Source organism: Monodon monoceros, unplaced genomic scaffold, assembly GCF_005190385.1.
Source record: "Monodon monoceros isolate NGI ecotype Baffin Bay Population unplaced genomic scaffold, NGI_Narwhal_1 Super_Scaffold_4, whole genome shotgun sequence".
Taxonomy (NCBI): Eukaryota; Metazoa; Chordata; class Mammalia; order Artiodactyla; family Monodontidae; genus Monodon; species Monodon monoceros.
The window spans coordinates 54,159,370-54,187,362 of record NW_021703781.1 but is presented as its reverse complement, the minus strand read 5'-3'; the positions used below and the strand labels follow the sequence as shown (position 1 = coordinate 54,187,362).

At 41.2% G+C, this 27,993-nt stretch overlaps 1 protein-coding gene and 1 long non-coding RNA gene across 7 annotated transcripts in view; one reads left to right on the top strand and one right to left on the bottom strand.

Moving 5' to 3' along the window:
* The window catches only part of ABCC2 (ATP binding cassette subfamily C member 2), a 100,162-nt gene that overhangs the window by 9,566 nt on the left and 62,603 nt on the right, over positions 1–27,993 (bottom strand). For 3 of the 6 annotated variants that reach the window (XR_003797084.1, XM_029245761.1, XM_029245760.1), the window contains exons 29-32: positions 27,406–27,564; positions 25,794–25,960; positions 23,178–23,372; positions 21,714–21,858 (exon numbers count right to left, since the gene is read on the bottom strand). Coding sequence is in view for 4 of the 6 variants with exons in the window: in XM_029245761.1 (XP_029101594.1) it covers positions 21,729–21,858; positions 23,178–23,372; positions 25,794–25,960; positions 27,406–27,564 (651 nt within the window). In the remaining 2 variants the exon portion in view is untranslated. Of the gene's footprint in view, positions 1–11,618; positions 13,185–21,713; positions 21,859–23,177; positions 23,373–25,793; positions 25,961–27,405; positions 27,565–27,993 lie in introns of those variants that run through there. The other 3 variants (XM_029245759.1, XM_029245762.1, XR_003797085.1) reach the window with 2 other exon arrangements.
* LOC114908953 lies at positions 99–24,361 on the top strand. Its single transcript, XR_003797086.1, has 3 exons — positions 99–1,545; positions 22,568–22,677; positions 24,347–24,361. It is a non-coding gene; the product is annotated as an uncharacterized LOC114908953 (long non-coding RNA).

The window sequence follows — 27,993 nt, the reverse complement described above, 5'->3', positions numbered from 1 at the left end:
CAGCTCTTAATTGCAGCACATGGGATCTTTGTTGCGACATGTTTAGTTGTGGCATGTGGGCTCTTAGTTGCGGCATATGGACTCCTTAGTTGCGGCATGCGGACTCCCTAGTTGTGGCATGCATGTGGGATCTAGTTCCCCGATCAGGGATCAAACCCAGGCCCCCTGCATTGGGAGCATGGAGTCTTACCCACTGGACCACCAGGGAAGTCCCTAGGTGATTTTATAAGTGTGGTCTTCAGACCAGCAGCATCACCATCCGTGTACCCTGGGAGCTTACTGGAAATGCAGGCCCCACCCCAGGCCAACGGCATCAAGTTACCAGGTGATTTGTGTGCATGTTAAATTTGAGAAGCACCTGTGTAGGCAGTTATTTTTAGTAGAACTTTCTACTGTTGGAAAAGTAGGAATTACAAAAACCAAGGAAGGAAAGGGTGTCAGATGTTTCCTGCACAACAGAAGGAAATGTTGAAGAAAATTTCCAAATCCGGTTTGCCTGCTTACTTCCTGTCATGAATTTGCTCCCTTTCCTGCCTGGAAGTAGCTCTTCAGTTATGCTTTCTCCCAAGTGTCCTCGGAGAACAGGGAGTGGTGGTGGGAGTCTATCATCATCTGAAACATGTAGATTTCTGACCTCTCTCTCAAGATTGTTGTGAGAACAAATAAGATGATTCTGCAACTTTTTGTGAACTGTGAATTCTAGAAATACATGGTTTTAGTAAAGATTGAATTTTATGTCAGCCTTTTACTTAGTTGTGAAGCTGGAACTCTGTGCATTTTTGTTTCAGGGTCAGGAGTAGTGTGCTCTGAATTGTGTTTCACTTGCAGAACCTTAGGCCTGAGGACCGAGAAACCTTGAGCATCATATACTTAATTCTAAATCCTCTCTCTGGTCGCTACACACAACTCAGGATTTTAAACTCTCCCATCTATTAGTACATCATATTGATGAAGTTTGTACTGTTTCACCTGGGCTGGGTGTGGCAGACATTCAGTGCCACAGAGCAGGGATGATCATCTCCAATCTCCAGTTTGCGCTGCTTTGTTTCATCCAGCCCACTGTGATTGTTAGTGAAGATCAATAGTAGTGTTTTGTGAGTATCAGTAAGGGAGTTTTCTACAACAAATTGCAGGCTTTGCAAGCTGCATAGGAATATCTATTCCTTAGTATCACTCAGAGGTGACCCTGAAGGAGCAGGTAATGCTTTCCCAGAGGTAAGTTGTGATGTGGTGGTAGGAGCGAGCAATGTGTTCATTCGGGAACATTTATTGGTAGCGGGCAGGTGCGTGGGACTCAGCAGCAGACCGTGGGGGTCTGCAGACTCAGCAGGACCATGTCACAAGGCACTGCCTGTGCACCACCCGCCTGGGTGTCCCCTGGGACTTCAAGAGGAGTCAAGCTCTAATCCTTCCCCGTGGCAGCCCTTCCCCAGCTCCAGGATCAGGGAAGCTGAGAGTGAAAGATTACCGATCTGTCATGGCCGCCTCCTGTCGTCAGAATCACTGTGACTAATTTGAACAAAGGACCTTCCTGCAGCCTCTCAGGTGAGATCAAAAGATTGCCTCCAAATAGGATTAAGCTGAATAAGATCTTTGCAATTTGATAGAAGGGGTGATAGCCATGAGCACTGAGACCATTTCTAGCTGGGCTTTAAAGATAACATAATCCTCTACAAATTCACACTGCAGTGGGATTCAGTGAAGATCAATGAATTGCTAAACTGACTTCAGTTGGAGAAATTGGCAATTTTAAGCAGAGCTGCTTGGGCTTATGGTATTGTATTAGTTGGCTATTGCTGCTTTAACAAATTACTGCTAATTTAGTAGCCTAAAACAACAGAAATTTATTGTCTTACGGTTCTGGAGGTCAGCAGTTTGAAATCAGTCTAACTGGGCTAAAGTCAAGGTTGGTAGGGCTGGTTATTTACAGAGACTTCAGGGGAGAATCTGTCTCCTTGCCTTTTCCAACTTCTAGAAGCTGCCTATGTTTCTTGGCTTGTGTTCCCTTCCTCCATCTTCAAAGCCAGCAGCATAGCATCTTCAGATGTCTCTGTTTCTGTCATCACATCATCTTCATTTTAACTCTGACCCTCCTGACTCTTATTAAGTATCCTTGTAATTACACTGGGCCCACTTTGCATAATCTCCCATCTCAATATCCTTAATCACATCTGCGAAGTCCCTTTTGCCATGTAAGGTAAATCCCCAGGGTTTTGAGGATTCAGACATGGACATCTTTGGGGACCATTATTCTATCTACTGCAGGTATGGAGCCACATGACATTTTTGAGGCAAATTGTCTTTCTGAGAATGGAAACATGATCCAGTCCAGACTACACTGTTGATTCTGGAGCAGGAATTGGCAAACCTTTTCCATAAAAGGCCAGATAATAAATACCTTAGGCCAGCGGTCCCCAACCTTTTTGGCACCAGGAACTGGTTTCATGCAAGACAGTTTCCACGGACGGGGCGGGTATAGTTCAGGCAGTAACGTGAGCAATTGAGAGCAGCAGTTGAAGCTTTGCAAGCTTGCCCGCTGCTCACCTCCTCCTGGGCGGCCTGGTTCCTAACAGGCCGAGGACTGGTGTGCGTCCACGGCCTGGGGGTTAGGGACCCCTGCTTCAGGCTTTTTAGGCCATACAGTCTGTCACAACTCAACTCTGCCATTGTGACATGAAAGCAGGTATAGATAATACAGAAATAAGTGAGCATGGTTGTGTTTCAAAACAACTTCATTTATGAACAGCAGGCCATATTTTGCTCTTATGCCATAACCCTAACTCTACATCCCGCTAAAACAAAAGGGTTCTGTGCCACCATTAACATTGAAGCCACGTATGTGAAAAATTAGATGCTTTGATGAAAGAAAATGAAAAGCTAGCCAGAGTGGAATTGGTTTACAGATTTGAACTAATGTATCAGTCTAGCAGATATTTATGGAACTATGAGAGGTCTTTATGATGCCAGAATGTAAACCCTGACAAACCAGGTCACAGTGTACCTGCAGACTAACAGAGGAGCCAGCAGGCAAGAATGTTAGCACCAAGTACCAGGGGAGATATCTGTGCTCAGAGGTACAACCAGAGGACAACTCAACAGGCTTTTTTAAAATTTTTTTATCTTTGAATTTTTTTTTTTCCTTGCGGTACACGGGCGTCTCACTGCTGTGGCCTCTCCCGTTGCGGAGCACAGGCTTCGGACGCGCAGGCTCAGTGGCCATGGCTCACGGGCCCAGCCGCTCCGCGGCATGTGGGATCTTCCCAGACCAGGGCACAAACCCGTGTCCCCCGCATTGGCAGGCGGACTCTCAACCACTGAGCCACCAGGGAAGCCCCTGAATTTTATTTTTTTATACAGCAGGTTATTAGTTATTTTATACATATCAGATATAAAAATATATATTTTATACATATATATTAGTGTATATAGGCCAATCCCAATCTCCCAATTCATCCCACCACCACCCACCCTCTACTTCCCCCCTTGGTGTCCATATGTTTGCTCTCTACATCTGTGTCTCTGTGCCTTGCAAACCGGTTCATCTGTACCATTTTTCTAGATACCACATACATGTGTTAATATATGATATTTGTTTTTCTCTTTCTGACTTAACTTCACTATCACAGTCTCTAGGTCCATCCACGTCTCTACAAATGACCCAACTTTGTTCCTTTTTATGGCCAAGGAATATTCCATTGTACATATGTACCACATCTTCTTTATCCATTCGTCTGTCGATGGGCATTTAGGTTGCTTCCATGACCTAGCTATTGTAAACAGTGCTGCAGTGAACATTGGGGTGCGTGTATCTTTTTGAATTATGGTTTTCTCTGGGTGTCTGCCCAGTAGTGGGATTGCTGGGTCATATGGTATTCTATTTTTAGTTTTTTAAGGAACCTCCATACTATTCTCCATAGTGGCTCTTATCAATTTATATTCCCACCAACAGTGCAAGAGGCTTCCCTTTTCTCCACACCCTCTCCAGCATTTGTTCTTTGTAGATTTTCTGATGATGCCCATTCTAACTGGTGTGAGGTGATACCTCATTGTAGTTTTGATTTGCATTTCTCTAATAATTAGTGATGTTGAGCAGCTTTTCATGTGCCTCTTGGCCATCTGTATGTCTTCTTTGGAGAAATGTCTATTTAGGTCTTCTGCCCATTTTTGGATTGGGTTGTTTGTTTTATTTAATATTGAGCTGCATGAGCTGTTTATATATTTTGGAGATTAATCCTTTGTTGATTCGTTTGCAAATATATTCTCCCATTCTGAGGGTTGGTATTTCGTGTTGTTTATAGTTTCCTTTGCTGTGCAAAAGCTTTTAAGTTTCATTAGGTCCCCTTTATTTTTGTTTTTATTTCCATTATGCTAGGAGGTGGGTCCAAAAAGATCTTGCTGTGATTTATGTCAAAGAGTGTTCTTCCTATGTTTTCCTCTAAGAGTTTTATAGTGTCCAGTCTTAACATTTAGGTCTTTAATCCATTTTGAGTTTATTTTTGTGTATGGTGTTAGGGAGTGTTCTAATTTCATTCTTTTACATGTAGCTGTCCAGTTTTCCGAGCACCACTTATTGAAGAGGCTGTCTCTTCTCCATTGTATATTCTTGCCTCCTTTATCAGAAGTAAGGTGACCATATGTGCGTGGGTTTATCTCTGGGCTTTCTATCCTGTTCCATTGATCTATATTTCTGTTTTTCTGCCAGTCCCATATTGTCTTGATTACTGTAGCTTTGTAGTATAGTCTGAAGTCAGAGAGTCTGATTCCTCCAGCTCCATTTTTTTCCCCTCAAGATTGCTTGGCTAGCATAGCACACAGAGACCAGCTCAGTGCTTTGTGACCACCTAGAGGGGTGGGATAGGGAAGGTGGGAGGGAGACGCAAGAGGGAGGGGATATGGGGATATATGTATACATATAGCTGATTCACTTTGTTATACGGCAGAAACTAACACAACAATGTAAAGCAATTATACTCCAATAAAGATGTTAAAAAAAAAAAAGATTGCTTTGGCTATTTGGGGTCTTTCCTGTCTCCATACAAATTTTAAGATTTTTTTGTTCTAGTTCTGTAAAAAATGCCATTGGTAATTTGATAGGGATTGCATTGAATCTGTAGATTGCTTTGGGTAGTATAGTCATTTCCACAATATTGATTCTTCCAATCTGAGAACATGGTATATCTCTCCATCTGTCTGTGTCATCTTTGATTTCTTTCATCAGTGTCTTATAGTTTTCTGAGTACTGGTCTTTTACCTACTTAGGTAGATTTATTCCTAGGTATTTTATTATTTTTGTTTGCAATAGTGTATGGGATTGTTTCCTTAATTTCTCTTTCTGATCTTTCATCATTAGTGTATACAAATGCAAGAGATTTCTGTGCATTAATTTTGTATCCTGCAACTTTACCAAATTCATTGATTAGCTCTAGTAGTTTTCTGGTGTCATCTTTAGGATATCTATGTATAGTACCATGTCACCTGCAAACAGTGACAGTTTTACTTCTTTTCCAATTTGTATTCCTTTTCTTTCTTTGTCTTCTCTGATTGCTGTGGCTAGGACTTCCAAAACTATGTTGAATAATAGTGGTGAGTGTGAACATCCTTGTCTTGTTCCTGATCTTGGAGGAAATGATTTCAATTTTTCACCATGGAGAATGATGTTTGCTGTGGGTTTGTCGTATGAGGCCTTTATTATGTTGAGGTAGGTTCCCTCTGTGCCCACTTTCTGGAGAGTTTTTATCATAAGTGGGTGTTGAATTTTGTCAAAAGCTTTTTCTGCATCTGTTGACATGATCATATGGTTTTTATTCTTCAATTTGTTAATATGGTTTATCACATTGATTTATGTATATTGAAGAATCCTTGCATCCCTGGGATAAATCCTACTTGGTCATGGTATATGATCCTTTTAATGTGTTGTTGGATTCTGTTTGCTAGTATTTTGTTGAGGATTTTTGCATCTATATTCATCAGTGGTCTGTAATTTTCTTTTTTTAGAGTATCTTTGTCTGGTTTTGGTATCAGGGTGATAGTGGCCTTGTAGAATGAGTTTTGGAGTGTTCCTTTCTCCGCAGTATTTTGGAAGAGTTTGAGAAGGATGGGTGTTAGCTCTTTTCTAAATGTTTGATAGAATTCACCTGTGAAGCCATCTGGTCCTGGACTTTTGTTTGTTGGAAGATTTTTAATCTCAGTTTCAATTTCATTACTTGTGATTGGTCTGTTCATATTTTCTGTTTCTTCCTGGTTCAGTCTTGGAAGGTTATACCTTTCTAAGAATTTGTCCCTTTCTTCCAGGTTGCTCATTTTATTGGCATAGTTGTTTGTAGTAGTCTCTTATGATGCTTTGTATTTCTGTGCTGTCATTGTAATTTCTTTTTCATTTCTAATTTTATTGATTTGAGTCCTCTCCCTCTTTTTCTTGATGAGTCTGGCTAAGGGTTTATCAATTTTCTATACCTTCTTAGACAACCAGCTTTTAGTTTTATTGATCTTGTTATTGTTTTGTTTCTATTTCATTTATTTCTGCTCTGATCCTTTTCTTTCCTTCTACTAACTTTGGGTTTTGTTTGTTCTTGTTTCTGTAGTTCCTTTAGGTGTAAGGTTAGATTGTTTGAGATTTTTTTTGTTTCTTGAGGTAGGATTGTATTGCTCTAAACTTCCCTCTTAGAGCTGCTTTTGCTGCATCCCATAGGTTTTGGAGCATCATGGTTTGTTGCCATTTGTCTATAGGTTTTTTTTTGTTTGTTTGCTTTTTTGCAGTACGCGGGCCTCTCACTGTGTGGCCTCTCCCGTTGTGGAGCACAGGCTCACGCAGGCTCAGCGGCCATGGCTCACGGGCCTAGCTGCTCTGCAGCATGTGGAATCTTCCCAGGCCAGGGCACGAACGTGTCCCCTGTATCGGCAGGTGGACTCTCAACCACTGTGCCACCAGGGAAGCCGTGTGTAGATATTTTTTGATTTCCTCTTTCACTTCTTCAGTTATCTCTTGGTTATTTAGTAGCTCACTGTTTAGCCTCCATTTATGTGTTTTGTTTTGTTTTTTTTACGGTTTTTTCCCTGCAGTTGATTTCCAATCTCATAGTGTTGTGGTCAGAAGAGATGCTTGATACGATTGCAATTTTTTAAAATTTTCGGAGGCTTGATTTGTGACCGAAGATGTGATCTATCCTGGAGAATGTTTCATGTGCACTTGAGAAGAAAGTGTATTCTGCCACTTCCGGGTGCAATGTTCTATAAATATCAATTAAATCTTTCTGGTCTAATGTGTCATTGAAAGCTTGTGTTTCCTTATTAATTTTCTGTCTGGATGACCTGTCCATTGGTGTAAGTGAGATGTTAAAGTCCCCCACTATTACTGTGTTACTCTCGATTTCCTCTTTTATAGATGTTACAACTTGCCTTATGTATTGAGGTACTCCTATGTTCAGTGCATATATATTTAAAATTGTTATATCTTCTTGGATTGATCTCCTGATCATTATGTAGTGTCCTTCCTTATGTTTTGTAATATTATTTTAAAGTCTATTTTGTCTGATACGAGTATTGCTACTCCACCTTTCTTCTGATTTCCATTTGCATAGAATATCTTTTTCTAGCCCCTCACTTTCAGTCTGTATGTGTCCCTAGGTCTGAAGTGGGTCTCTTGTAGACAGCATATATATGGGTCTTGTTTTTGTATCCATTCAGCAAACCTATGTCTTTTGGTTAGAGCATTTAATCCATTCACATTTAAGGTAATTATCGATATGTATGTTCCTATTACCATTTTCTTAATTGTTATGGGTTTGTTTTTGTAGGTCCTTTTCTTCTTGTTTCCCACTTAGAGAAGTTCCTTTAGCACTTGTTGTAGAGCTGGTTTGGTGGTGCTGAATTCTTAGTTTTTGCTTGTCTGTAAAGCTTTTGATTTCTCTGTTGAATCTGAATGAGATCCTTGCCAGGTAGAGTACTCTTGGTTGTAGGTTCTTCCCTTTCATCACTTTAAGTATATCATGCCACTCCCTTCTGGCTTGTAGAGTTTCTGCTGAGAAATCAGCTGTTAACCTTACAGGAGTTCCCTTGTATGTTGTCATTTTTCCCTTGTTGCTTTTAATAATTTTTCTTTGTCTTTAATTTTTGCAATTTGATTAGTATATGTTTCGGCCTGTTTCTCCTTGGGTTTATCCTGCTGGGACTCTGTGCTTCCTGGACTTGGGTGGCTATTTCCTTTCCCATGTTAGCAAAGTTTTCAATTATAATCTCTTCAAATATTTTCTCAGGTCCTTTCCCTCTCTCATCTCCTTCTGGCGCCCCTATAATGCGAATGTTGTTGCCTCTAATGTTGTCTCAGAGGTCTCTTAGGCTGTCTTCATTTCTTTTCATTCTTTTTTCTTTATTGTGTTCCATGGCAGTGAGTTCCACCATTCTGTCTTCCAGGTCACTTATCCGTTCTTCTGCCTCAGTTATTCTGCTATTGATTCCTTGTAGTGTATTTTTCATTTCAGTTATTGTATTGTTCATCTCTGTTTGTTTGTTAATTCTTCTAGGTGTTTGTTCTTTAATTTTTCTAGGTCTTTGTTAAAGCATTTCTTGCATCTTCCCAATCTTTGCCTCCATTCTTTTTCCGAGGTCCTGGATCATCTTCACTATCATTATTCTGAATTCTTTTTCTGGAAGGTTGCCTATCTCCACTTCATTTAGTTGTTTTTCTGGGGTTTTATCTTGTTCCTTCATCTGGTACATAGTCCTCTGCCTTTTCATTTTGTCTTTCTGTGAATGTGGTTTTTGTTCCACAGGCTGCAGAATTGTAGTTCTTCTTACTTCTGCTCTCTCCCCTCTCAACTCGACAGTCTTTACAGATGGATACCAACAGGATTGTTTCCCAGTGAGAACAAGTGACTATGGGCTTGAGCAGCAAATAAACATTCCAAAGACTGCTGCTCTGACAGAGCCCATCATCCACAGGACAAGTGGATCTGAAATCAGTGACAGTGGTTATCTGAGGCAGAATAGCCAGATGGCTATCATGATGAGGACCAAGGTGACTAATCAAGAGACTACCAGTGTGTTAACCAGGGCCTTGACTTTTTTTTTTTTACATCTTTATTAGAGTATAATTGCTTTACAATGGTATGTTAGTTTCTGCTTTATAACAAAGTGAATCAGTTATACATATGTTCCCATATCTCTTCCCTCTTGCGTCTCCCTCCCTCCCACCCTCCCTACCCCACCCCTCCAGGCAGTCACAAAGCACCGAGCTGATCTCCCTGTGCTATGCAGCTGCTTCCCTTTAGCTGTCTACCTTACATTTGGTAGTGTATATATGTCCATGCCTCTCTCTTGCTTTGTCATAGCTTACCCTTCCCCCTCCCCATATCCTCAAGTCCATTCTCTAGTAGGTCTGTGTCTTTATTCCTGTCTTACCCCTAGGTTCTTCATGACTTTTTTTTTCTTAAATTCCATATATATGTGTTAGCACACAGTATTTGTCTTTCTCTGACTTACTTCACTCTGTATGACAGACTCTAGGTCTATCCACCTCATTACAAATAGCTCAATTTTGTTTCTTTTTATGGCTGACTAATGTTCCATTGTATATATGTGCCACATCTTTATCCATTCATCTGATGATGGACACTTAGGTTGCTTCCATCTCCTGGCTATTGTAAATAGAGCTGCAGTGAACATTTTGGTACATGACTCTTTTTGAATTATGGTTTTCTCAGGGTATATGCCCAGTAGTGGGATTGCTGGGTCCTACTATTTGTAGTTTTTTAAGGAACCTCCATAGTGTTCTCCATAGTGGCTGTACCAATTCACATTCCCACCAGCAGTGCAAGAGTGTTCCCTTTTTGCCACACCCTCTCTGGCATTTATTGTTTCTAAATTTTTTGATGATGGCCATTCTGACTGGTGTGAGGTGATACCTCATTGTAGTTTTCATTTGCATTTCTCTAATGATTAATGATGTTGAGCATTCTTTCATGTGTTTGTTGGCAGTCTGTATATCTTCTTTGGAGAAATGTCTATTTAGGTCTTCTGCCCATTTTTGGATTGGGTTATTTGTTTTTTTGTTATTGAGCTGCATGAGCTGCTTATAAATTTTGGAGATTAATCCTTTGTCAGTTGCTTCATTTGCAAATATTTTCTCCCATTCTGAGGGTTGTCTTTTGCTCTTGTATTATGGTTTCCTTTGCTGTGAAAAACCTTTGAAGTTTCATTAGGTCCCATTTGTTTATTTTTGTTTTTATTTCCATTTCTCTAGGAGGTGGCTCAAAAGGATCTTGCTGTGATTTATGTCACAGAGTGTTCCGCCTGTGTTTTCCTCTAAGAGTTTGATAGCTTCTGGCCTTACATTTAGGTCGTTAATCCATTTTGAGCTTATTTTTGTGTATGGTGTTAGGGAGTGATCTAATCTCATACTTTTACATGTACCTGTCCAGTTTTCCCAGCACCACTTATTGAAGAGGCTGTCCTTTATCCACTGTACATTCCTGCCTCCTTTATCAAAGATAAGATGACCATATGTGTGTGGGCTTATCTCTGGGCTTTCTATTCTGTTCCATTGATCTATATTTCTGTTTTTGTGCCAGTACCATACTGTCTTGATTACTGTAGCTTAGTAGTATAGTCTGAAGTCAGGGAGCCTGATTCCTCCAGCTCCGTTTTTCGTTCTCAAGATTGCTTTGGCCATTTGGGGTCTTTTGTGTTTCCATACAAATTGTGAAATTTTTTGTGCTAGTTCTGTGAAAAATGCCATTGGTAGTTTGATAGGGATTTCATTGAATCTGTAGATTGCTTTGGGTAGTAGAGTCATTTTCACAATGTTGATTCTTCCAATCCAAGAACATGGTATATGTCTCCATCTATTTGTATCATCTTTAATTTCTTTCATCAGTGTCTTATAATTTTCTGCATACAGGTCTTTTGTCTCCTTAGGTTTATTCCTAGATATTTTATTCTTTTTGTTGCAGTGGTAAATGGGAGTGTTTCCTTTATTTCTCTTTCAGATTTTTCATCATTAGTGTATAGGAATGCCAGAGATTTCTGTGCATTAATTTTGTATCCTGCTACTTTACCAGATTCAGTGATTAGCTCTAGTAGTTTTCTGGTAGCATCTTTAGGATTCTCTATGTATAGTATCATGTCATCTGCAAACAGTGACAGCTTTACTTCTTTTCTGATTTGGATTCCTTTTATTTCCTTTTCTTCTCTGATTGCTGTGGCTAAAACAAGAGTGGTGAGAGTGGGCAACCTTGTCTTATTCCTGATCTTATGGAAATGCTTTGTTTTTCACCATTGAGGACGATGTTGGCTGTGGGTTTGTCATATATGGCTTTTACTATGTTGAGGAAAGTTCCCTCTATGCCTACTTTCTGCAGGGTTTTTATCATAAATGCGTGTTGAATTTTGTCAAAAGGTTTCTCTGCATCTATTGAGATGATCATATGGTTTTTCTCCTTCAATTTGTTATGTTAATATGGTTTATCACATTGATCAATTTGCGTATATTGAAGAATCCTTCCATTCCTGGAATACACCCCACTTGATCATGGTGTATAATCCTTTTAATGTGCAGTTGGATTCTGTTTGCTAGTATTTTGTTGAGAATTTTTGCATCTATATTCATCAGTGATATTGGCCTGTTGTTTTCTTTGTGACTTCCTTGTCTGGTTTTGGTATCAGGGTGATGGTGGAGGGCCTAGACTTTTAAAGTTGAACAAAGAAGCAGTATTAGTCTTTTTTTTTTTTCAGTGAGAACCAAAGTAGTCTTTGTTTTTGGCTGTGTTGGGTCTTCGTTGCTGTGCGCGGGCTTTCTCTAGTTGCGTCGAGTGAGGGCTATTCTTCATTGAGGTGCACAGTCTTCCCATTGTGGCTTCTCTTGTTGCGGAGCACAGGCTCTAGGCATGTGGGCTTCAGTAGTTGTGGCATGCAGGCTCAGTAGTTGTGGCACACTGGCTTAGTTGCTCTGCAGCATGTGGGATTTTCCCAGGCCAGGGATTGAACCCATGTCCCCTGCATTGGCAGGTGGATTCTTAACCACTGCACCACAGTGAATTCCCCCAAAATAGTCTTAATATACTCTTTTTCTCCTCCCTTTTCTCTACTTCATTCCTAAATACTTTTTCACTGTAGCAATTAAATTCTACAGCATAACCCATTATTTGCATACAAAGTAAAAAGGAATACTATGAAAATGGAGTGCTTCTTCTAGCTAGTTCTTTCATGCATTTTTACAACTTTTGATTAGTCTTCAAACAATATGAAGACTTTCAAAAACCGGTTTTAGTGTCTAATTTATGTGGAACACTAAATCCACGTTGATAGTTGAATATGGTTTTTGCTAACTAAATCTAAGTTGCAGCAGTTTAGGGATTTAAATGTCAGTGTTTGTACAATATTGTATGCTAATTTTTAGGTAAAGTCATGATCAGTGTGAATTTGTGATTAAATGTATTCATTTCTGTTACCTAAAAGGAAAAATTTCTTCAGAGGGTGTTTCAACAGATAGTTTCACAAAATTAGCTGGCAAAAATTTAGGTCTGTTGGAGTTACTTTGTCATCTTCAATTCTGTTGCTGTACTCTTGGCATACATTTTTCCACTGTATTTTGTATAAATATTTTTTGAACACAAAAACAAGTGAGTAGCTACTATATTCTAGCCACTGGAGCTATAAAACAGAGTAAATTATTTTCAAGAGGCTCAGAGCTTAGTGAGGGAGATGCAAACGGAAAATTATCTAACAAAATAAATACAGTAAAAGCAAATTAAGTGTGCTGAGGAGCATTATTTAGTGTACACAATAATCCCCAAGTCATAAACTTAAGCAGAAATGAAGTTTTCAAATAATAATAGGTTGCTCACCGACTCTTTGGGAGGATAAGAAAGCCCGATTTGAGTCTTTGAAGCCAGGAACAATGCTCAGTATCACACCACAACGTCACTGGATCCTGCTACTAATCACCACCCCTGCCTACTTCTGGACAATGACAGTGACTGTCACCTTTGCCAAAACACATTTCCCTCTTTCTTGTCTCCAGCAGCTGTATCAAAATCTGGCACAGGTGTATCTGATTACTGGAAACTCATCACAGTGCTGCACCCTGGTCTCCCGCAAAGAATCTTAAGTTGGAGGAGTCCATGTAGAACTGAGGTTCACGTGCAGAGCTGCCCAAAAGATTGAAAATCCACTGCAGTGCTGAAGCTAGCCTGGGGGTTGAGAGGAGAGGGAGTCAGGGAAGGCTCTTGGGAGAAGATGACTTCTTACTGAGTCTTAATGAGTGAGGTAGAGGTAGTCATGGGATTCCAAACAGAAGGGATAGATAAGGAAAAGGCTAGAGTCAAACAGTAATTGTGGGTATGGGGAATCTAAAAGCATTTTAATGTTGCTGGAGCTTAACATGAGGTACGGGAGTTGGAATAAATGTACGAGACTGGATTGGATGTTAGGGAGCTTCGTTATACCATACTAAGGAATTTTAACTTTATTCCAGATAGCTATTTAATGAAGGGTTTAAGCAGAAGAGTAACCTGGTCAGTTTTTCATAATAGATCACTCTGGTAGCCATTGGTGGGTATATTTGAGGAAAACAACACTGGAAGCAGGGATAACTATGCCCTCAGTCCAGGATAGAAGTGAGGAGAAACTGAACTACGGCAAAAACAGTAGGGATGCAGAAGTAAAACTGGAATGGCTTGATGGCTAATAGATCTGGAAAGAAAAGGAAAAGTTGCGAGTGATACACAGGTTTTCATTTTGTAGGACTTGTATGGACAATGATGCCACCACTTGAGTTAGAAAGTACAGGCAAAAAATCTTTTTAGAGGGGAGGAAGAGATAGACAGGTCTGGGCAGACTCTGGGAGGGCTCACGCCACGGACTACTTCCCAGAACTTCTGCTGCTAATGTCCTTGTCTACACGGTGAGCCACAGCCACCTCCCGCCTCAGCAGGAGACCCTCCAACACTAGCAGAAAGGAAAACTTCTTCAAAGCATTGCAGCGACCAGTCGCTCCCATCAGGAAACTTACATAAGCTTCTTAGATAGCCTCATCCACCAGAGAGCAGATAGAAGAAGCAAGAAGAACTACAATCCTGTAGCCTCTGGAACAGAAACCACATTCACAGAAAGATAGACAAGATGAAAAGGCAGAGGGCTATGTACCAGATGAAGGAACAAGATAAAACCCCAGAAAAACAACCTTCCAGAAAAAGAATTCAGAATAATGATAGTGAAGATGATCCAGGACCTCAGAAAAAGAATGGAGGCAAAGATCGAGAAGATGCAAGAAATGTTTACAAAGGACCTAGAAGACGTAAAGAACAAACAGAGATGAACAATACAATAACTGAAATGAAAACTACACTACAAGGAATCAATAGCAGAATAACTGAGGCAGAAGAACAGATAAGTGACCTGGAAGACAGAATGGTGGAATTCACTGCTGCAGAACAGAATAAAGAAAAAAGAATGAAAAGAAATGAAGACAACCTAAGAGACCTCGGGGACAACATTAAACGCAACAACATTCGCATTATACGGGTCCCAAAAGGAGAAAAGAGAGAAAGGACTAGAGAAAATATTTGAAGAGATTATAGTCGAAAATTTCACTAACATGGGAAAGGAAATAGCCACCCAAGTCCAGGAAGCACAGTGAGTCCCATACAGGATAAACCCAAGGAGAAACATGCCGAAACACACAGTAATCAAATTGGCAAAACTTAAAAGACAAAAATTATTAAAAGCAGCTAGGGAAAAATGACAACATAGAAGGGAACTCCCATAAGGTTAACAGCTGATTTCTCAGCAGAAACTCTACAAGCCAGAAGGGAGTGGCATGAGATACTTAAAGTGATGACAGGGAAGAACCTACAACCAAGATGACTCTACCCAGCAAGGATCTCATTCAGATTTGATGGAGAAATCAAAAGCTTTACAGACAAGTAAAAGATAAGCGAATTCAGCACCACCAAACCAGCTCTACAACAAATGCTAAAGGAACTTCTCTAAGTGGGAAACACAAGAGAAAAAAAGGACCAACAAAAAAAAAAACACCTAAAACAATTAAGAAAATGGTAATAGGAACATATATATTGATTATTACCCTAAACGTGAGTGGATTAAATGCTCCAACCAAAAGACACAGGCTTGCTGAATGGATACAAAAATAAGACCCATATATAGTCAGTCTACAAGAGACCCACTTCAGACTTAGGGACACAAAGACTGAAAGTGAGGGGATGGAAAAAGATATTCCATGCAAATGGAAATCAAAAGAAAGCTGGAGTAGCAATACTCATATCAGATAAAATAGACTTTAAAATAAAGAATGTTACAAGAGACAAGGAAGGACACTACATAATGATCAGGAGATCAATCCAAGAAGATACAGCCTATGTTGGAGGTGCTCCAACATAGGAGCACCTCAATACATAAGGCAACTGCTAACAGCTATCAGAGGAATTCGACAGTAACACAATAATAGTGGGGAACTTTAACACCTCACTTACACCAATGGACAGATCATCGAAACTGAAAATGAATAAGAAAACAAGCTTTAAATGACACAATAGACCAGGTAGATTTAATTGATATTTATAGGACATTCCATCCAAAAACAGCAGATTACACTTTCTTCTCAAGTGCGCACACAACATTCTCCAGGATAGATCACATCTTCGGTCACAAATCAAGCCTCAGTAAATTTAAGAAAATTGAAGTCATATCAGTATCTTTTCTGACCACAATACTATGAGATTAGAAATCAATTACAGGGAAAAAAAGGTAAAAAACACACACACATGGAGGCTAAACAATACATTACTAAATAACCAAGAGAGCACTGAAGAAATCAAAGAGGCAATCAAAAAATACCTGGAGACAAATGACAATGAAAACATGACGATCCAAAACCTATGGAATGCAGCAAAAGAAGTCCTAAGAGGGAAGTTTATAGCTATACAAGCCTACCTCAGGAAACAAGAAAAAACTAAACAATCTAACCTTACACCTAAAGGAACTAGAGAAAGAAGAACAAACAAAACCCAAAGTTAGCAGAAGGAAAGAAATCATAAAGATCAGAGCACAAATAAATGAAATAAAACTAAAAGCTGGTTCTTTGAGAAGATAAACAAAATTGATAAACCATTAGCCAGACTCTTCAAGAAAAAGAGGGAGAGGACTCAAATCAGTAAAATTAGAAATGAAAAAGGAGAAGTTACAACAGACACCACAGAAATACAAAGCATCCTAAGAGACTACTACAAGCAACTCTGCCAATAAAATGGACAACCTGGAAGAAATGGACAAATCCTTAGAAAGGTATAAACTTTCAAGACTGAACCAGGAATAGAAAATATGACCAGACCAATCACAAGTAATGAAATTGAAACTGTGATTAAAAATCTTCCAACAAACAAAGGTCCAGGACCAGATGGCTTCACAGGTGAATTCTATCAAACATTTAGAGAAGAGCTAACACCCATCCTTCTCAAACTCTTCCAAAAAATTGCAGAGGAAGAAACACTCCGAAACTCATTCTATGAGACCACCATCACCCTGATACCAAAACCAGACAAAGATACTCTAAAAAAAGAAAATTACAGACCACTGATGAATATAGATGCAAAAATACTAGCAAACAGAATCCAACAACACATTAAAAGGATCATACACCGTGACCAAGTGGGATTTGTCCCAGGGATGCAAGGATTCTTCAATATATGAAATCAATCAATATGATACACCATATTAACAAATTGCAGAAGAAAACCATATGATCACGTCAGTAGATGCAGAAAAAGCTTTTGAGAAAATTCAACACCCATTTGTGGTAAAAACTCTCCAGAAAGTGGGCATAGAGGGAACCTACCTCAACATAATAAAGGCCATATATGACAAACCCACAGCAAACATCATTCTCAATGGTGAAAAACTGAAATATTTCCTCCAAGATCAGCAACAAGACAAGGATGTCCACTCTCGCCACTATTATTCAACATAGTTTTGGAAGTCCTAGCCACGGCGATCAGAGAAGAAAAAGAAATAAAAGGAATACAGATTGAAAAAGAAGTAAAACCGTCACTGTTTGCAGATGACATGACACTATAGAGAATCCTAAAGATGCCACCAGAAAAATACTAGAGCTAATCAATGAATTTGGTAAAGTTGCAGGATACAAAATTAATGCACAGAAAGCTCTTGCATTCCTATACACTAATGATGAAAAATCTGAAAGAGAAATTAAGGAAACACTCCCATTTACCATTGCAACAAAAGGAATAAAATACTTAAGAGTAAACCTACCTAGGGAGACAAAAGAGCTGTATGCAGAAAACTATAAGGCACTGATGAAAGAAATTAAAGATGATACCAACAGATGGAGAGATATACCATGTTCTTGGATTGGAAGAATCAATATTGTGCAAATGACTATACTATCCAAAGCAATCTACAGATTCAATGCAATCCCTATCAAATTACCAATGGCATTTTTTACAGAACTAGAGCAAAAAATCTTAAAATTTGTATGGAGACACAAAAGACCCCAAATAGCCAAAACAGTTTTGTGGGAAAAAAATGGAGCTGGAGGAATCAGACTCCCTGACTTCACAGTATAGTATAAAGCTACAGTAATCAAGACAATATGGTACCGACACAAAAACAGAAACATTGATCAATGGAACAAGATAGAAAGCCCAGAGATAAACCCACACACGTATGGTCAACTAATCTATGACAAAGGAGGCAAGGATATACAATGGAGAAAAGACAGTCTCTTCAATAAGTGGTGCTGGGAAAACTGGACAGCTATATGTAAAAGAATGAAATTAGAACACTCCCTAACACCATACACAAAAATAAAGAAAATTGATTAGAGACCTAAATGTAAGATCAGACACTATAAAACTCTTAGAGGAAAACACAGGAAGAGCACTCTTCGACATAAATCACAGCAAGATCTTTTTTGATCCACCTCCTAGAGTAATGGAATTAAAAAACAAAAATTAACAAATGGGACCTAATGAAACTTAAGTTTTTGCACAGCAAAGGAAACCATAAACAAGAGAAAAGACAACCTTCAGAATGGGAGAAAATATTTGCAAACGAATCAACGGACAAAGGATTAATCTCCAAAATATATAAACAGCTCATGCAGCTCAATAGTAAAAAAACAACCCAATCCATAATGGGCAGAAGACCTAAATAGACATTTCTTCAAAGAAGACATACAGATGGCCAAGAAGCACATGAAAAACTGCTCAACATCACTAATTATTAGAGAAATGCAAATCAAAACTACAATGAGGGGCTTCCCTGGTGGCGCAGTGGTTGAGAGTCCACCTGCCGATGCAGGGGACACAGGTTCGTGCCCCTGTCCGGGAAGATCCCACATGCTGCGGAGTGGCTAGGCCTGTGAGCCATGGCCGCTGAGCCTGCGCGTCCAGAGCCTGTGCTTCACAACAGGAGAGGCCACAACAGTGAGAGACCCATGCACCGCAAAAAAAAAAAAAACAAAAGTACAATGAGGTATCACCTCACACCAGTTAGAATGGGCATCATCAGAAAATCCACAAACAACAAATGCTGGAGAGGGTGTGGAGAAAAGGGAACCCTCTTGCACTGTTGGTGGGAATGTAAATTGATACAGCCACTATGAAGAACAGTATGGACGTTCCTTAAAAAACTAAAAATAGATTTACCATATGATCCAGCAATCCCACTACTGGGTATATACCCAGAGAAAAGCATAATTCAGAAAGACACATGCACCCCAATGTTCATTGCAACACAATTTACAATAGCCAGGTCATGGAAGCAACCTAAATGCCCATTGACAGATGAATGGATAAAGAAGATGTGGTGCATATATACAATGGAATATTACTCAGCCATAAAAAGGAACGAAATTGGGTCATTTGTTGAGACGTGGTTGGATCTAGAGCCTGTCATACAGAGTGAAGTAAGTCAGAAAAACAAATATCGTATATTAACGCACATATGTGGAACCTAGAAAAATGGTACAGATGAACTGGTTTGCAGGGCAAAAACTGAGACACAGATGTAGAGAAAGTATGGACACCAAGCGGGGAAAGCGGTGGGGTGGTAGTGGTGGTGTGATGAATTGGGCGATTGGGATTGACATCTATACAGTGATGTGTATAAAATTGATGACTAATAAGAACCTGCTCTATAAAAAAAAAAAAGTAGGTCAAAGTAGGGTGATTTGCATGTCAGACACCTGAAGGATATCCAGGTGATAATACCAGAAGCAACTGAATATATGAATCTCAAAACTGGAGCAGAGGAAGAGGCTAGAAATGAGAATCATATGTGTAGAAGTTGAAACCACAAGAGTGTATGAAATCTATTACAGAGAAAATATAGAGGAACTGGGGGGTCAAGGACAAAAGCATAGGGACATCTTAATGCTTCAAGGATAAGCAGCGAAGAGGACCTCAGAAGGAAAGTAGGGAGCGATCATGTTGTAAGTGGTCCATAGTGTGGATTGGGTTACCCAGGTCCTGGGCCAACAGAAGATCTGGAGGGGAGGAGTCATCATCAAAGTTTTGGATCCAGGCTGCTTCTGGTTCCCTCCACCTTCACTGGATGTCTGAGTCACACTACTGAGAAAAAGATAGCGCTCCCCCTCTCTTCATCTGCATCCACAGGAGAAGGTAGATCGAAAACCCTCTCCCATTATAGGAAAAAGAAGAAATCATTAGATCAAATCAGGAAGTTGGTTTCTGGCCCTGGCTCTGCCATAAACACTCATGTTTTGACTCCAGATATCATATAACCATTCTCAGTCTGGTGCTTATCTGAAAAATAAGGGACTTGAACTGGATTATCTCCAATGTTGTACCTATTCGGTTAGGCAGGATACAAAAACCACAGGTTATTTTAACAGAACAATAATAAAGAATCATTAAATAGGCATTGAAGAAAGGGCCAAAGGAAAACAAGTATCAGAGAGCTAGCAAGGGCAAAAGCAAACATCACAGGGCCGCGGGAACAAAAGGGAAGAGGCTGGCGTCACTAAAACTGAAACTGAAACCCAGACTTCCCAGAAGGGGGCGCTGCTCCACTGGTGCTGGCAAGACCACACTGGTTTTGTGAGTATTGGAAAAACTGCCACTGCAGGGAAACCAACATTGCTAGAGTGATGCTGATGGGAATAGAGCAAATAGGAGGAAACAAGTCCCTTCCTCATCCTGCCTTGCAGCTGTGTAAGCCCCTCATTTAGGAAGTTTAAGTCTCTGAGCATCTCATTCAACAAATAGCTACAGTGATGAATAAATAAAAATCTTTCATAACTGCATCACTGAAATGGAGGTAAGGAATATGCTGAACCCAAAGTGATGTGACACAAGAAACCCTGGAAGGAGAAGAAGGGTCAAGGCTTAGGGTGACTTCTGAAACCTGGAGACCTTGACCTTTGTGGACAACAGAGGATACTGAGGCAAGAGAGAACGCCAAGGCTTGCCAAAGATGGAGAAGCTACAGGAGACCCTCTGACGAACCCGAGCCCGAAAGGGCTGTACTGTGGTATACAAGTAAGTGAAGAATAAACCCCGCCACGTGGAAGGAGTCAACAAGGCCACACATCTATCTCCAACCTGCTGCTAGATCAAGGGGAAGAAGCTCCCTTGAGATTCTGTAAACCACAAGCTGGCTCTCGCACAGGACTGTGGTCTGAAGTCCCACTAACTGTAAAGTTTGAAATCCCTTAGTGAAGTATTTAATTCAGATTGGTTCTGGGTAATGCCCCCAGGTGGCAGGCAGAAGCTTTCACAATTCCTCTTAAGAGAGCTCAGATTCAACTCAGGCCTCAAAGAATGTCCACAGGCAAAATGCTAACACAATATTGCAAATCAGCTATACTTCAGTTTTTTAAAAAATGCTAAGGAGATTGAGCAATTTAAGGTAAACATTCACAAGGTATCCAAGGAAATAAAGCACTGTGAACAAGAACCAGCAGACACCGCATACGGAAACCTCAACGGTAACCAGGGAACTATACATTTAAAAACCTCAAGGAGATACCAATTCATACTCATCAGATTGACAAAAATGTTTTGAATTGGCATTAACAGTTTGGCGTTACCTCCTATATGCATTTAAACATATGCACACCTCCCATTCCTTTACGTTATGCCTAAAGAAACTCTTACACATGTATCTTAGGACTTATGTACCAGAATGTTCATAGCAGTACTGTTCATAACAGGGAAAAACAACAAAGCCTGGAAATAACCCCACTGCTGACCAACCTACATTGGATAAACTGACGTTTTCACACACTGCTGTACTACAGAGCAGTGAGAATGAACCAGCCTTATGCATCGACGTGGATGAATCTCAAATATAATATTGAACAAAAGAAGTCATAGAAGAATACATGCAATATGAGTCAGGCCATTCGCATAAGCTAAAAAAATGGTACATGTTGTTTAAGGCAAGTGGTAAAACTAAAACAAAAAGCAAAGGAATAATTATCACAAAAATTAGGATGGTGGTGCTTTTTGTGGGGGGTGGGTAGCAAGGAGGTACGATCAAAGTGGATCATCAGGGGTTTTCTGATGTAGCTGGTAATACTCATTTAAAAAAATCTTGGCTGGCAGGGACGTGGGTGTTCACTTACGATCCTTATTTAAAACATACATTTTACACACACTTTTATATGTATGATATGCTTCACAAAAAATAAGGAATGATCCTAATAGTCCTTCTCTAACCTGTAAGACTTGCTGTCAGAATGCTGTGCAGTTCGTATTTTCAATGCCAGCTTCTTGGGCCATAAAATAGAAGGGGCCAGTGTTTTTCAGCAGTTCTTCAGGGCTGCCATACTCTACAATCTTCCCATTGTCTAGGACCATTACCCTGAAACAAAAAAGAGAGAAGTCTTAGAAAGCAGTGTCTCAAACCTTGGCATTTATAATAACCAGAACTAAGTCTCGATATTGTTACCAAGGCTGTTGCCCCAGAATCATACCCCTGCCCCTCCCTCAGATGGAAACCAAGTGCTCATGTCTAAGTTTCAGGAGTAAGCTGCAAAGAGAAAAACAAGAACTGGTTAGAACAAACTAGGCCCAAGGTGGTGGAAGATTTGATTTCCAGTAGACCTTGGGCCTCATTATGCTCATTGTAATATATTAGCATGCTAAATGACACACCTACCAGCACCATGACATGGACAATTGCCATGACAACAACCGGAAAAGCCCAGACAAGGACTGAAAAGGAGGGTTGCATCAGTTCCTGTTCAAACCACACCCCTCTTCTCAGATTAGTCATAAATATTCCTCCTACTCTTTCCAATTCCCTCCCTTTTCCCCTCAACCCTCCTATATAAATGGTGTCTCCGTCCAAATCGGGTTGAGAAAGTTGATTTGTGAACTAATTCCCACTTCTCCATTCTTCGGCCATTGAATAAAGCTTGTGCTGGAAAGTCTTAGCATCGGTTTTGTTACTGGCTGTGCGAATCTGAGCGGAAAAAGAAGCTCCCTGGACAAGACGAGAGGTCTCTAGGCTAGGACACCAGCGCGGGTCCAGGTGACCAATATGATAACAGTATGTTTATTCATACCAGGCTACAAGGCAGCGAGAATGACTGAACTGCGGCTATCTGCATCAACATGGATTCCATGTGGAATACTGAACAAAAGAGACTTACACTGCATATATTCTTATACTATTTACGTAAGTTTTTTTCTTCTTTTTTAAGGATACACATGGTTTAAGGATACCTTGATTTAAAAAGGGAGCCTTCCCCTTTGTCAAAAAAGGGAGCCTATTCTCTTCAGTTTTAAGATTACTGACCCCCCCCCCATTTTGAATTGTCAGATTGTCAGTTAGAAGGAACAGAAAGCTTCTGTTTACAGGCAGAGCAGCTGAGACCCAGCTTAGTTGGGAAGGTCTGTGGAGCAATATATATCACTCCTGGCTTGGGCCTCCTCCACCCCCCATACTCAGTTAATAGTTACAGTTTCCCATTTTACCTTCAAGACAGTTCCCTTAACCCTGTTGGCCTTCATTAGCTTGATGTATAATTTTGGGCAAATTACTTGCAATCTCTCAGCCTCCATTTTTTTCATCAATAAAATGATGGTAGTTAAACCTGTAAAGAGACCTCACGGCTGAGGCTATCGCTGTTGACAACGGGTTAAGCCGTGGCTATCAAGCTCTGTCCTCCGACTCACTTGTCACTGTCCATGATGGTGTGTAGCCTGTGGGCAATGGTGATGGTCGTGCAGTGGGAGAACTCAGTTTGGATGGTTGTCTGGATGAGGCGATCTGTCTCTAGATCCACCGCAGCAGTGGCCTCGTCCATGATCAGAATCTTGGATTTCTGAAGCAGAGCCCTGGCCAGGCACAGTAGCTGCCTTTGCCCTATGCTGCAGCCAGTGGAAGAAACAAAGCATTAGCCCCTAAGGACCAAGGAATAACCTGGGTTGGGGCTTGGAGGGGCAGATTTCATGTTCCAGATCAGACTTTCAAAACCCACACTTCCAAATTCCCCTAGAATGCCTTAGCCTCTTCCACTAGCTGTTTATTGTTACCAAGGGCAATGTTTGCCAAACTTTCTCAATTAATTGGAAGACCCACCGCAGGTACTTAATTTAAAAATTCCTATTTCTGGGCCCTGCTCTCAGTCAGAATGGGGAGGAGCCTAGGAACCTGTATTTTGAATACACCCCAGGAGATTTTCATGTTTAACAAGTTTGGAAAACACTAACCCTGGAATAGTGCTTTGCATTTAGCTACAGTGATATCTCAGTACCCGACTTCAGCAGTATGTGACCTGACACCATTAGTATAGGGTGAAACTGCATGAGAATGCCCCAGTGGCATTTCTTAGTGGCCTTAGCAAATTCATTTGTTATTTTAATGTGTAACTCTAGTCTCAAGGCTAATTATTTGTTCAGGGCCTTCTCCCTTGATTAGAAACCGTTGCTATCTAATGAACATGATGTCTTGGTGGGAGATGCAATGTTCGTGGAATTCGAATATGCCTGTAAAATGCAAATCACTTTAAATTGCTAAAAGCCAGTAATGAAGGCTGGACTTCTTATTTACATAAAGAACATTTGGGAAATGATGTGGAGGAAATATTCGTGAATTTGGAATTGCTCTTTCCTGCTGTGGCCATTAGGGAACGTATTAAACAGGGGGTGGCTAAAGTTCTGTAATTCTCTCTAAGAAAATTTATGCAAGAGATGAGAAGTCACCCAAGATGAACTTCCAGTTTTTCTCTGTAACGTCAGAACAGACACTGAAAAACTATTTACTTAACGCTTCCCAACTCCCACCTCGTTCAGTTGGACTTCATAGTAACAGGCTGTTGCTAAGGCATCAATTTGGCTTTCAGCTGCTGACTCTCCCGAAGCTGACTGATCTCCAGTCTCTGATCAGAGAATTTTAGGTTTCAGCAGCCCACCAGGTCTGAAATCAAGGCGCTGGTAATGCCAGGTAAGTTTCTCCCAGCATTCACAGAGGATGGTGTGATTCTGTTCTTAGGCCCCTATCACATCCTGCCCACATGGCCCTGCACACCTGCAGCATTTACTGCACAGAATTTACTCACACGAGGTGTGTCTTCTCCATCACACTGTAAGTGCTAGGAGGGCATGGATGGGTCTGTGGCATTTTCCTCTGTATTTCCAGTAGGTGCTCAATATATGTTGACTGAATGTTTGAATGGCCTTTTTAATAGGCCTGAAGAGACCTACTTCAGTCCTGCTAGTTCCTAGATCTGTCGCTGAGGGAAAACAAACATGCTGGTGTTCTCTACCAAGGCTCACAAGTGTTCCCTGGGGCTACACACTGAAATCACCTGGGACCCTGATTCAACCGGTCTGGGGTACAGCCTGGGCACTGGGACTTTAAGTTTCCTGAGTGATTCTAGCGTGCAGCCTACTTAAGACTCAACCTTCTAGGCAGTGCATCTCATGCTGTAATGTGCACACAAATTACCTGGGACTCTTGCTAAAGGGCGGATTTTGAATAGTAGGATAGAGCCTGAGATTCTGCATTTATAACAAGCTCCCAGGTGAAGCCAGAGCAGCGGGTCCATTAATTGAGCTACTGAGCCTTCCCTTCTGAGCTCCAACTGCTAATGGTGCATGCCCTGCCCACCACTCTGAAGGCACCAGGGCTGCAGCAAGGCCGGCCCCTGAGCCACCAGCTTTGACTGACAGCTGACCATCAGTGTGTGGAGGGAGAAAAGAGGTTGTTGTAGGGAAAATGCCAGGCCAACTTGTTAACTGACAGAAAATGTGAAGTGTCAACATATGAGGAAACACTTTGAAAAGGTAACAAGAACTGTGAAGCCAAAAGAGTCTTTGTGCTGGTTTATGGTGTTCCAAGGACCCCGCGGACAGCACATCTCCATCATCCACATGCTCCTTAGATCAGGGCTTCTCAAACTGAGGTGCCTGTAACAACCCCTGGGGATCCTTTAGAACTCCCATCTCCAGCAATGCCACGTACCAATTACATCAGACTCTCTGGGGCTGGACCAGGCATGGGGATTGTTTTCAGCCAGAGTGCAGCTGAAAACCCGCACAACGGTGGGATCTGCAAGCTCATGTCTGTAATGTCCTGTGAGGGTATGTTTACTGACAAAGGTTTTCAAGAGTTTCCAAGCACATTCACATCTATTTTAATTTTCACAACAGGTTCGTTTTACGCATTAGGAATTAGACCTGGAGAGTGAAAATTCTTTGATGCCAGGCACCACCATGCATGAGTAACAAAAGTAGTGGTCCCCTCGCCTCCTCCACAGCCTGTGGGGGAAGTGGGTTATGAAACATTACCTCAGGTTGTCACCGCCTTCTGTCACTTCGTAGGACAACCCAGCTTGCAGGCCATCCACGAAAGATTTGAGGTGAGCAAGCTCCAAGGCCTTCCAAATCTCCTCGTCTGAGTAGTTGTTGAAAGGGTCTAGATTCATCCTCAGGCTCCCAGAGAACAGGATGGGATCCTGCAAGTCAAGGGACGAGGGAGTTACTGGGGCTAATGTTAGAAAAGGAACAAGTAGGGACTTCCCTGGTGGTGCAGTGGTTAAGAATCCGCCTGCCAATGCGGGGACACGGGTTCGAGCCCTGGTCCGGGAAGATCCCACATGCTGCGGAGCAACTAAGCCCGTGTGCCACAACTACTGAGCCTGCGCTCTAGACCCCACGAGCCACAACTACTGAGCCCGCGAGCCACCAACTACTGCAGCCCACGCGCCTAGAGCCCGTGCTCCACAACAAGAGAAGCCACCGCAATGAGAAGTCCACACACCGCAATGAAGAGTAGCCCCCGCTCACCACAATTAGAGAAAGCCCCTGTGCAGCAATGCAGCCAAAAATAAAATTTAAAAAAATTTTAATAAATAAAACAAACATCTGGCTTTATATATATATATATATATATATATATACATACATATACACATATATATATTTAAATTTTCTTTTATAAAAGAAAAGGAACCAGTAATTCCTTGTGGCCAAGGAAGTGAGCAGAACTGGTCTGAGATAGAAAGCTGGTTAGTTAGTGGTCCAGCTTCTCCAAGATTTTCCCGCTGCAGGCTTTGAGCTAAACACGGGGAGCTAAACACAGCATTAAGAGGAGTCCTTGGTTTTGTTGTTGTTTTTCATTCTGAAGTTCATTTATGGATTTCCAAATTTGCCTTAGCATCCCTTAAAAAGATGAGAGGAACGTCCCACACCCCCAAATGAAAACTCATGGTTTGGAGGTGGAGGGATCGGGGCAGGCAGGGGAAGGGGTCATATAGTTAGTTACAAGAGAAGAATTTCTTACGCTCTTGAAGAGGCTGGTGAAAAGAGTGTAACAAAGGGAGCAAACGCCAGGCAGACCAAAGCCACCCCAGAGACTTGGCTGCAGCAAGCAGAGGACAGGTTCTGATGAGGACCCACATACCCCGAGAGCCTCCAGGGCAGTCCTTGTTTGGAAGGGTCTGGAGAGGAAGCTGCAGGGAAGACTTTCTTGCTGATGCACTAACTATTCCGCTTATTGGCAAAACATTGCCACAAATTCCCTCCACTCTCTTTTAACCATATCAAATGGGGAGTACAAAGCTTAATAGTTTCAAGCTTCAGCAGCAAAACTGCTAATGCTGATTGCAAAGGTCCTGCGAACCTTGATGGGCTGTAGAAATGCTAAATATCATCTGCTCCATTTGACTTCTGCTGTGTTGCTGCCACCTACTGGTCAGATACTGACAGTCACACAAGCATATTACCAAAAAAATGTAAAGCTTATTTTTGTAAGTTCTGGAAGCAATGTGTCTCAGGGAACTAGCTTAGGTATCCCAGGTAGACAGCAGAAATGACGCCACCAAATGAACACACATCAAGAAGAACATGCACATGTTTCCTGTAGAACAAGCTACATGTGACAGTATGTCCTACAGCTTACCTGGGGGATGATGGTCAGTTTCTCTCGGAGGTCGTGGAGCCCAATGGAAGCAATATCTACCCCATCAATGGTGATCTGGCCTCCTGCAGCCTCTAGGATTCTGAAAAGGCTGTTTGTCAAGGATGATTTCCCAGCTCCTGTCCTGCCCACCACGCCAATCTGTAAATACAGTTCCTTGGCATGTTAGTTCAGCATGTAATTATTGAGGGCAGCAATTTAGCCAGGGACATTCATAATCACAGGTGGAAAAAGACAGTGACTGGCTACTTCATCTCTAAGATGTTAAACTGATTTTGGTTTTGGTGGGGAAAAATGTACCTGGATGTCAGAAAAGGATGGCTTTCCCATCCTACCTCCTAACTTGTTGCTTGCTGAGATCTACATTGACTGCTGGAAATGTACACATCTGTTGCAGTTATTCTTGGAAATTATAGATTTTTTAAAAATCCTTGTTAAAAGTGAGGAGAAGGGAAGGATTGGGTCTGCCATCAGGTCTGAGAAGCAGACCCTGACCTGGACCTGAGCATCAGTACCCAGACATATTTTCGGCCCTGCATCAGACCCCAAGTCCTCAGAGAATAAGAAAAC